This window comes from Cynocephalus volans, chromosome 14 (assembly GCF_027409185.1).
Source record: "Cynocephalus volans isolate mCynVol1 chromosome 14, mCynVol1.pri, whole genome shotgun sequence".
Lineage (NCBI taxonomy): Eukaryota > Metazoa > Chordata > Mammalia > Dermoptera > Cynocephalidae > Cynocephalus > Cynocephalus volans.
The window spans coordinates 86,578,642-86,589,904 of NC_084473.1; the positions used below are offsets into that span (position 1 = coordinate 86,578,642).

Genomic DNA, 11,263 nt, shown 5'->3' on the forward strand with positions numbered 1-11,263 from the left:
CTACGTGTTGTGATTCGGAAAAAAAATCTCTCCTCTTTGGTGTCTAGAATGATGTCACTAGTGAATGTTAAAGCTTCCTTTAGTGTAAACTATTCGATCACATTGCTTTCTTCCTTTGGAGTAGAGGGAGCAATATGACAGCCAAAAAACCTGCTATGGTTTGAATGTTTGTCCCCTCCAAAGCTCATGCTGAAACTTAATCCCCAGTACAGTATTTATAAGGTGGGGACTTTTAGAGCTGATTGGATTGTGAGGGCTCTGCCCTCATGAATGGGTTAATAGTTTACTGGGGTCTAAGGGCATAGAAAGGGAGCTTTATGAGGAGAGGAAGAAAGTAAGTAGAAATGTGCTCTTGCCAGCCCTTGCCATGCATCACCACAGGACTCTATAGAGTTTCCACCAAGAGGAAGTTCCTCACCAGATGTGCCCACTTGACCTTGGGCTTCCCAGCCTCTAAAAGTATAAGAAATAATTTCTTTCTTTATAAATTACCCAGCTTCAAATATTCTGTTATAAACAACAGAAAACGGACTAATGCAGGCCACTGTGGGAAAGAGGGTGTCAGAGCAATGTAAGGAGAAACAGAACCCAAAGCTCTGGTGCATTAAATCTGCACACCTCCTAAAGTGCACCTTCAATTATCACAGGTGCTGCTTTAGGATCAAAGACCAGATGCTGGAGCAACCCTTGTTTTTAGAATGAGGAGTTTGGGAGTTGAAGTGTGGGGTAAGCATGAGGCAAGGTTTGCATGACATAGAAGAGAAAATGTGAAACCAACATGAGGCTGTGAAAGTTAAACACAGTATCCACAATACTGTCAATCTCTAGCAACTCACAACTGAATCCTGTTTAAAGAATGAGTGGAGGTATGAACTGTGGGGTCCTCAATCTGGAGACCTCATTGTTTTCAAAATTCATGTAAATTCTTTTTCTTTATGGAAATTTCTACATGGGATCCCAACACCTTGTGTAAAAATGGACCCATGACCTAACACAAAATACCATGTGTTTCTCCCTAGAGCTCCTCTGACCCATGCCAATATGGAGAAATCTATATTTTGTGTTCCTTTCCCCTCACATGACTTCATTAGCACATTCCTTTGAATAAACTATATTGTTAATGGCAACTCCAACAAAATTGCAGGCTAATGAGTTTCTAATAAAATTGCACATACTGAGAGCTTAGAACTATTCTTTAACTCTTCGCTGTTCCTGGGATGAAGGGTGGGTTTCCTTAGGGCCCATAAATGCAGGTTCCCTGCTTAAGAAAAACTAGCTCACTTAGTAAGGCTAGCTCACTGTCTGGTGACCCTGGGCAGGTCACCTACTCCTAAGGCCTTCATGTCCTCACTTAAAAGATAGCAAGTTTGCAGTCTCCAACATCCTTCTCCCTTGCCAAGAAGCTATTCAAGGATTTATAATCTTGATTAAGTCACCATAATTTACTTCACTGAGTCAATCAACAGCCACTATGCCATCTGAATGTTACCTTAATAAAATAAAAACTATTATAAAGGAGGATTTGGTATTGTCCTATATGCTACCCAACTCAGCTGAATGTCCACCATCTGCAAGAATTCTGATCACTAAATTTGCTTTAAAGCTTAACGTGGAGGTCAAATAAGATTTTTCTCCTTCAGAATGAGTTTATGAACAATAAGCTGAATATATGCAAAGAATAAATTCTACTCTAAAATTCTCAAAACGTTACCCAGGCTACCTTCTGAACTCTAAAGGCACAAGTCCAAAATAAGACCCTGATTACTCTAAGTTTCAAAACCCTCCAATTTAAGTTCTCTTTAACTGGCACCTTAGAGCAGACCTGGAGCTGGCAGTGACATGGTCCAAGCCCATCTCTGTCTTTGGAAAAAAGGCAGGAGCTCACCACAGTCACGGGGCTAGCTGAGCCCAGAGAGACAACAGGACTATGCGGAGTCCCTCCTAAGTGACACCAGATGAGACCAAAGAGCTAGCTTTCTGCTTCTTTAAGCCTTTAAACTACTCCTCTGTCACTCACTATTAAATGATTTTACTTCTCCAATCAGAAGCAATGTCTATACAACAGTAAAACATCTGCTTTTTGTAGCTGATGCAGAAAAAATATAGCCAAACCTCCTGAGCCCACGAGACCCAGCCAGAGTTTAAGTCAACCAAGGGAAAACATGGAAGTTGTTTTCTTTGCCTTGAGGCTAAGGGTTTATCCACTGACTAAGCCTACAACCTGGGGAAAAAAATGCAAAAAAGGCTTATCTTGTGGAAGTGTTGACACAGTGAACTCTAACCAGAGTCCTCGGGCCTGTGGTGGCTGCGAGGTGGTTTTCTACAAAGGAAACAAAATGATTCACCAAAAGACATGCCACAGTATGGGACCGTGCCAAGTAACAGGTCAGAGAAAGTGAAAACGTAACAGATCAAAGAGGACTCCGCTCCAGAGAGGAGGTGTCGCGTTGACTCTGCATGGCTCTGACCTCATTTTGAGCTTTTAACGACCACAGGCCAACCCAGATTTAAAACTGTACATGCAAAGAAGTCCTGGTGCAAATAAATAAAAAACCAAACCAAACTAAACAAAAACAAAACAAAACTTCTTGGAGAGAGTAGAACACAAAAGGGGTGGTGAGAAGAGAAGCAGCTGTCTCACGGGCACAGCATTCTGAACATGATGGCTCAGTCGCTGGGAGAATGGAGTCTTCCAGATACATGTCCTGGCTTGGATTACCCACCCCAACTTATTCGGCTTGCTCCTGCCAAACACAGAACACTGAAGCAGTGACCAAGCCTCACATCCCCAGACGTTAAGACTCTGCAACACTTCCCCACCCCAGTTTGCATGAGGGCTATATCAGGGCCATGATACCCATGATACGCAGAAGCAGGGGTGCTGGGGAGGGGCGGAGGTGGGCAAAGGGGCAAATGACAGGAACCATGGGGTTGCTTAAATAGAAGAAAAAAGGCTGTTTTTTTTAAACTACAAGGCTTTTGCCTTTGAGGCAGCATAAACATAACAACATTAAGAAAGAAAGAACACGTACCTGAAGGATGCGATGATTGCTGTGACTTCATCGTCTGGGTAAAACTGTGTAATTGTGTGATGAGCCCCAAGCAATTCCTTCCCATCTTTCCACCAAGAAATTGTAGTGTCCTGGTACACATTGGGTACCTTGATCGAGCAATTAAATTTGACATCTTTATGTTCAGAAAGTATGATGTGGCCAACCGTGTGATTAAATGCAAGAGGCAGCAGGCGCTTTGTCCTGGCAGAGGTCCCCTGGCGCAGGGCTGCGCTGCCCGTGTGTGGACTTCCAGGCTGGGTTGGTGAAAACACCAAGGCAGGCTGGTACCCGCTGGCATGAAGAAAGGAGAACGGTGTGCTGGCAACTGGCAGGCTCCCCGGGAAAGGTCCTGAGGATGGCAGGTGGGGCTGGGCTTCCTCCCTCTCCTCGGCAACAGCTATAAGACAAAACATCCCACTTTGAGCCTTATATATATTGGAAAAGAGTTTTCTAAGTCGGTCCCAACATCTTAGGCCACGATGAGAGAGGAGGGGCATCCTCAGTGCCCTCAGAAAAGATGAGCAGAATTTATTTATTACACACATTGACAGACATTCTCATCACGAGGTCGTTCATTCATTCGCTGGCCTCCTTTTAAAAGAGTGCTTAGGAGATCTAATTCCCCCCACTAAAAAATTTTGTAATGGTGACTCATTCCAAGTCCTCTATACCCAACTCAACAGCATAACTGGAAGGTGACAGCAGAGGAGGGTTCAAGATCACTTTCCCTCCTGTCTGCTCGGTCACAGACAATGCCGCAAATCTGGCCAATAGTCTTGAAAAGGCTGTGATTGGTCACACATTGCTTCAACATAAAAAAGTGTGTCTATGCTACCAGCTACAGAATGACTTGGAGCTCCCAGAAAAATGCCTGCCTGCTGGAAAGAGCCTAGAAATGTTTTTATTTCATCGGGTCCACAACTATTTCTAAAAATATAGGCTCACCATAGTTGTACTTTCAGCTTTTTTAAGGGCATTTTTGGAGCAATCAACCTTCTATGATGGTTGTTGTTTATTCAGATATGTTGCCCACAAGTGGGTGAGGCAGGCAGGTAAGAGAGACACAGGCCTGGAATTTTACACTGTGGGTTAGTGCCTGGGGTGCACAGAGGGGCCCCATCCCTGCTTAGGATGCCTCACCCTGCTGGGCTCCCAAGTGTGTGTGAGGGTTGGGGGGGAAGTCTCTGCTTAGGGCTCTGCTAGGTTTAGTGAATGAGGACACAGGACACCCGTTAAACTTGAATTTAAGATGAACAACAAATAACTTTTAGTAGAAGTATTCAGCTGAGTACTTAATTGGCTAATGGAGGGTACATGCAGGAGATCTGAGGGCAGAATGGGGGGTTGGGAGACTTTTTTCTACCCTCTCCCCTGCCAATTCCCCCTGGACCCCACATGTTCCTCAACTGAAGGCCACAGCTCCTGTCAGGAAGCCCTCTCCATACAGCTGTCTCTCCCATGTCAGAAACGGTGTGCTCCCAGGCCCCTTTCAGGGTTGGGGGGTTGGTTTTGGGGATCAACTGACTGTCCCTACTGCCTTTGGGAACTGCCTCCATAGGGAGTTAGGATGACTGCAGGTAGAGGACTAGAGATTTCACTGTAAGAATCCAGGAAGGGCTCACTGCTTCTTCCCCAGCTGAGATCTCAGTGGGTGTGGGAGTGGAGGGTTCTCTGTGTGTTTGGGGGGAGGGCCATGTGGGGCAGCCACGGGCTGGCCTTGAGCCCAGTCGTCCAGACAGATGAGTGTGCTGTGAAGGGAGCATTCATTTAGTCCAGGGAGTGGAGGTCAGAGTGACTACAGACAGGGGCCCTTGCCTCTCCTGTCGCCGCACGTCAGGCAAACCTTATTCACAAGTGTGGGCCTGTGCTCTCCATGGGGGGGCCTCAGTACCTGGGTCCCATCCAGCTCCCCCACATTCCTCTGATTTGGGGATGCTTTCATCCATAATGAATGCTCTGGCTGTCTATGTCATGCCTGTGCACTGCCTCCCACCAAGGGTGCTCTACGTATTCTCTATTTTTTACTGGCACAGGGATCGAGCCCCAGACCTTGGTATTATCAGCACCAGGCTCTAACTAATTGACCTAACGGGCCAACTGCACTCTGTTTATCTACATAGACTTTAAAGCCTTTACAATTCACTTTTACCTCTTGCGTGGGCAAACTCACCTATAGTTCTTCCTATTCACTGAGCTCCACAGGACTCGGGAGTCAGAGGTTTTGTCCAAATAATTTTTTTTCCCTTCAGAATATGTCCTTTTCTCAGAAGGCAAAATGTGGGAATGGAAGAAGCAAATATGTTCTTTGGTTTGTTTAATTTACTTGAAAACATTGAAAATTTCCCATTATAAAGGTAACACAGTGTGATAACACCAAGGACAAGGGCTGGGATCCCTACACCAGCCAGTCACCAGGAAAAAAAAAAAAAAAAAAAAAAAGGTAATACAAGTTTATATATTTATAGAAACATATAGAGTATAAAATGGAAAGACATTCTCTAATCCCAACCCTACAAGACAACCTCTGATTAAAACTTGGGGTATAACCTTCAGTTTTCCGAGCCAAGCTGCTGATTGAACAAATGGCAAGACTACCCCCTCAGGTGACATCGCCGAAGTCAGATGGACCCCAACCCCCCTTGTAATCACTCAACCCTTTGGACTGTGATTGACGTCCTGCGATTACTCATTCAGTTCTTTCTGCTCTCCTGGACTGAAAGCCCATGAGACCTACCACCCACACAACAGCCCGTCCACGGGAGATGCTCAGCACAGGTTTGCCGAATGAGTCTATGAAGGCACGGATCTGAGGAGGGATGAGGAGGGCGGACAAGGTTTCCAGGGCGAGGTGGTGGGAAAGTGGAGACAAAGGAAGTGGTCCTACTAGCTTGGGGACAGCAATTGAGCTTTGGAGTGGAGCTTCTCTGTTAGAACAAAAAAGGGAGATAAACTGGAATCAGGCTGGGTGTGGAGAGCCCTGAATCCCAGCTGAAGCAGGAGGAATTCCTGGAAGGTTTCTGAGCAGGGGAAGCAGACGATCAGAGCTGTGCTTGGCGAGGCACGGTCTGGCACCAACATCTGCCTGAGTGGAAAGACGACGAGGAGGAAGGGAGAGGCCAGGAAGTGACAATGCCACCAGGAAGACATTGAAGACCTAACTATAGGGGTGGCCAGAAAATGGGAAGGATGCAGGGGACAGAGAAGAAGGGACAGACAGCAACAGCATCCTCACCGCTGTCAACATCTCACAAAAGAAAGGTCATTTCGACACCAAACATTTAGGAAAGATGTAACTCGACAATAAGGAAAGTTTTCAGGAGTGGACAGTCGGAAACCTGAGGCTGCAACAGGGTCACTCTCCTCACAGGGAAAATGGGGACGGTGACGATGGCACCCACGGGGTTGCTGTTAGGAATAAGGAGTTATTACTATGTCTGACTCACAGGAAACACTCAATAAATATTAGCTGTTATCATTTCTATTATTTTCTCATTTTATTGTGAGCCAGTAAAAACCTTTGATGGCCCACCACTTGAGAACTGATGATTTACAGTGATTGGTAGCGGGGCCAGACCCCCCCACCCGCCGTGGTTGGTGAGGTTGGCGAGGTTCTCACTGTACAGCTCTGGGCGGGGGGGTACCTCCCATTGTCATCATTCCCATTGTCATCAGTGTAAACGGTTCTCTAGAGCTATGCAACACATCACCTGACCAGCCCCACGCTGGGGCACCGACTGACTATGGAAAACGTGAAAGAGGCAAAACGAAAACCATTCCAAGCTTTCAGACCTAAGAGGGAATGATGAATTAGAAATTACATCTTCGGCTGCTGATTGTTCATTGTTTCAAATACTTTGGTTGTGTAATGTACCCCACCCCTTCCGATTTTCCCCAGAAGTGAAATACTTTCAAAATTATTTTTGGGTAGTGATGGTGGAGGATGAGTTCAGATGCAAAGACTTACACATCAGAGACTTAGTGCACATTTGGTCCTTTCTACACAGGACACATGGAAAAGGGGGCTGCCTTTGGCTGTAATTTGGGTGGAATTCACCTTCCCCCTTCCACCTTCCTCTTGTGTGGACTGGATAAACAGCAAAAGGGGGAGACTTCCCTTCACACACTGAATGCTGCTGAGCAGTGCGGGATCAACGGCCTCCTGCTCAAGCCCAAAGGCAGTCATCCAGTGGCTCCAGTGGCTGCACTTGCCCACTCGGGGCCACGGCCGTCCAGTCCTGGAGTTGCATGCAGGCATGCTCCTGCCACAAGCCCATGTGTTTCCAGTCCCCACTCACATTGACCAGAGTCCACACATCAGCTTTTTAAAGACAGGGATCTTGTGTTTTTCATCTTCCCCAGTGCCCAGCCCAGGAGCTGGCCTGTTGGACATGATCAGCAGATGTTTATTCATCCAGTGCATAAACTGCTTAGGTATGCTGTCTATTGTTCCGTGTGTGGCTGCCTGTTGTTCTGAACAAATCTATCGCTTCCTTGAAGGCTGGAGGTGGCACCCTCTGAGTGATGTATGGTACGGAGCTGACATGCAGTGACCATGTACGGGACACATGGGTGTGAGGGTGAGCAGGGAAGAGAGGTGGCCCAGGGAAGGACACTGCTGTGGCTGAGAGGGAACTGCAATGGGACCGTTGGCACGCTTCTGAAGTGGCACCTTTTCCCCCACACACAAACTGCACTGGCTCACACATTTAGGGATTTCATGAATAGTCTCTTAGAATTGGTCGATTAGTGGATGCTAGTATAGAAGCTATTTTCTGTGATCAACTAGTGCTCCTACCCTTAAACCCATGAATATCTGGTGAGCATTGCATGTGTTAGCAGGTGGGCTGGTGGGCAGTGCTGCTCAGTGGTTAGCCAGCAGCATTGCAGTCAGAGCCAGGCCCGCCCAGGCCCTCACTGCATCATCGAGACATGGCCTCAGGAAAGCTCCTTCTCTCTGCACTCCTTGTGGATAAGAAGACCTTGGTGGCAGGAGGTGACGTGCATCGGGTCCACCAGCACATGCCACAGATGTTGGCTGATCTGGTAGCTACTGCCTTATGGCTGAACTCTGGCCTGGTGGTGGCTGAAGCAGGAATTTATTTCTCAGGCCAGATCTGGGCCTTGTGGACATCTCGAGCAACGCCTGGGGAATGGCAATACCGGGGCAGCATAACTGCCAGCCCTAGTGGGAGGCAAAAAAATATACTTCGGGCTGGTGATGCCAAAGAGCTCTTGGCTCTAGGGAACCTCTCAGTCTCTCTAGGGCTGGTCTGCACATGCCCTTCCTCACATGAGCTCCTGCTGATTTTCTTGAAGCCTTTGATCACAGCCCAAAGTAGACAAAGGAAGCAGCAGCAGCTGACATAGCAGGTCCCAGGGTAGTGGGCAGGGTGGCAGCAAGCAGCCTCCCTGTCCCTGGAGTCTCGCCAAGCTATGGAAAAAGGAATGGGCAGGGCAGTGGCCTCACAGTATGGAGAGGTCTGGGTGGCGAGCCCTGCTCAATTCAAGCCACCCCTGGAAGTCATGTCCATCAGCCTGATTTTTACAATCCCAGGTACCTGGGAGGGAAGGCGAAACCCCTGGGCCAGAGTGGTGGAGTATGGACGGGCCTGACGTGCCAGCCCAAGGGACCTACTGCTCCTGCTCAAACAATGAAATGGGCAGAGGTATCAGCCAAGCTCTCTGATACTCTGCCTCAAAACTGGAGGCCCAGAGGAGGCTGCAAGGGTGAGCACTTATCCTTGCTTCCCCCCCATGAGCATCTGTGGGATACATGTGGGCACGTGGAGCATAAGTGGGTGGCCGGGAGATGTGCCCTGACCCACCCAGCGCAGGCAGGAGGAAAAAGGACTCCTTCTGGAGTGGGTTTGGGGTTTCTAGAAAGGCTTCTGCATCTAGAATCCCACTGATGCCTGTGCCCCTGTCCCCACCCTCCCCAGGAGCAAGGACCAGATTCCAAACTGGCGCACCCCCTTTCTGGGTGCACCTGCCAGGCTGATATTTGAATCATGTCCCTGGGCTTCCCTGTCATTCAGGTTAAGGACTCCTCCTTCCCCCTCAGCCAACCCAGCTAGCTGAGGCCAAACCCAGAACAAACAGAAATTTTCTATTTAATATTTGCTTGACTTTATGCAAATGTAAAGGATTACTGATTGATTAATTTCAGGAAAAAAATAACCTTCAACCAGAAATCACTTGACCTGATTGATAGTTCCTAAATTGTAAATGGTAATCATTAACTTTACTGGAGTGAATGCCCTTGGACTACCTGGAGAAAGTTAAAGAAAAAAAGGACTTTCATGGGACAAAAGGGGTTCCTTGGAGCCATGCAAGCAGGAACCTGTGTGGCTGACCTTGGAAAGGAGTAAGTGGTAGGGGGCATCGTATGCCCTAAGAGGTCACAGCTGCAGAAGAAAAGCCCAGGTGCCAGCGAAAACCCAGAGAAGCCTGCACAGTGGGAAGGAAGTGAAGTCGTCTACAAAATGTGTTATTGGCAGGATTGGCCCACAGCCAGCACATGGATACTGGAAAAGAAAGAGGACACTCTTCACACTTAACTTTCAGATGAACAATGAATATGCGCATATGCAAGACAGACCCAGAATCATTTAGTCAGAACCAGCTGTAGCCAGAGCGCCAGCCAGTTCACTGCTTCCCTTCCCACAGGTCAGCGCTGGGTTGGGCTTACAGATGGTGAGGAGTGGATCTGGGGGAATAGCTGGGGACCCCAGCACACCATGCAAGCTCTCCAACTCTCTGAACCCTGGCTTGGAGGAGCATGAAGGGGCTTGAATCTCTGAGCAAAAACACAAGGGGCTTATCTGGGTGAACTCCCTACTGCCTCTGCCCCCTTACATTCCTTTCGGATTAAAAAAAAAAAAGAACTGACATGCCTCTTCCCTTGGCCTTGAGCACATACTTCAGCAGTGGAAGCTCCAAGGGCCCCCTAAAGCTTCCCCCTCATGATCCCCACTTTTTGACAAGGACATCTGACTTTTTCTTGGGAGAACTGCTTTGCAAAAAAAGCTTCCCAAGCACACTGCACACGGCCCCCATGTCCCTTCTGTAGGGGGGCACCAATGCAACCAGAAAAGAGCATTCCAGAATCCGACTGTGACTCTTCACCACCTTCTTCTAACTCTCCCACCATGCTGGTAAACACATCAAAACATCAGAATCGTCCATGCAAGGTTTTTCAGCTTTTGATGCTTAGGCCCCACCTGGATGACCTTGAAGTTACTGGCCTGGGGTGCAGCTTGGGCACTGGGATTTTTAAAAATCTCCTCTTGTGATTCTAATATGCAGCCAGGGACAGAATCCCTGCTCTAAGGAATGAATCCAGTGGCACAAATCACACTGAGGTGGGGGGAGGGGTATCCTGAGCATCCTGGCCTGAGCTCCAGAATCCCCACGCAGAAGGCCCAGGTTTGACTGCATGTGGCTTGGCAGATGGGGAGGACACAAAAGGGACATGGCAAGAACAAGAACTCTGGAGTCACAGGGGCAATGCTTAGCCCCAGTTCAGCCACTCAGAGGCCAGATCACCTTGTGTAAGTCACCTGTCCATCCAAGACTCAGCCTCCTCATCTGTAAAGCGAGACAGATAACAACACCTTCATCTCTGAGTTCAGAGCAGAATACTCCACGTAAAACGCCGCACACAGTGCCTGGCGTACAAGGACCTGCAATAAATGGCAGTTATTATTTTCATAACATGAAACATGTGATCTGTCCTTCTTCAAAGGTGCGACGAGTCAAGCCTGGACTGTCAATGCCAAACATATGGAAACGATCATGCTGACTCAGACCATTCAACCTCTTGCAGTGAAATATGAATATATAATGTTTACTTAACCAAGGGTTTTCCTTCTCTTTCCCCTTTGGCAGCGTGCCAGATATCACAAAAAATCTCTGAGGCAATGTTTTCTGGACAGGGTCAGGAAGCAGCTTTCCCCTCTGCGGGTGTGGGGTGCATTCTCCCCAGGGCCCAGATGTGGTTTTCACGAGACTCTCAGTCTCTCCTCCAGTTAACTCCTCTATCGTGCTGCCCCCAAAACATATCCTCCCACCCACTAATACTGGAGTTCCCATCCCTAAAAAGCCATTCTTTAAAGGAAAAAATTATTTTCTTCTAAAATGCGACTCTCTCTGAGACCACATCCCCTCAGCTAGAATAGTTTGGTAAAATCTTTCCTAAGAGGTGGAGAGCA

General features: G+C 47.8%; 1 protein-coding gene across 1 annotated transcript in view; it reads right to left on the reverse strand.

Moving 5' to 3' along the window:
• Positions 1-7,443, reverse strand: part of MERTK (MER proto-oncogene, tyrosine kinase) — a 92,177-nt gene extending 84,734 nt beyond the window's left edge. The window contains exons 1-4 of the mRNA XM_063077814.1: positions 7,349-7,443; positions 6,389-6,458; positions 5,788-5,977; positions 3,033-3,450 (exon numbers count right to left, since the gene is read on the reverse strand). Of these exons, the coding sequence (XP_062933884.1) occupies positions 3,033-3,450; positions 5,788-5,977; positions 6,389-6,458; positions 7,349-7,443 (773 nt within the window). The remainder of the gene's footprint in view (positions 1-3,032; positions 3,451-5,787; positions 5,978-6,388; positions 6,459-7,348) is intronic.
• Between the last annotated feature and the right edge of the window lie 3,820 nt (positions 7,444-11,263).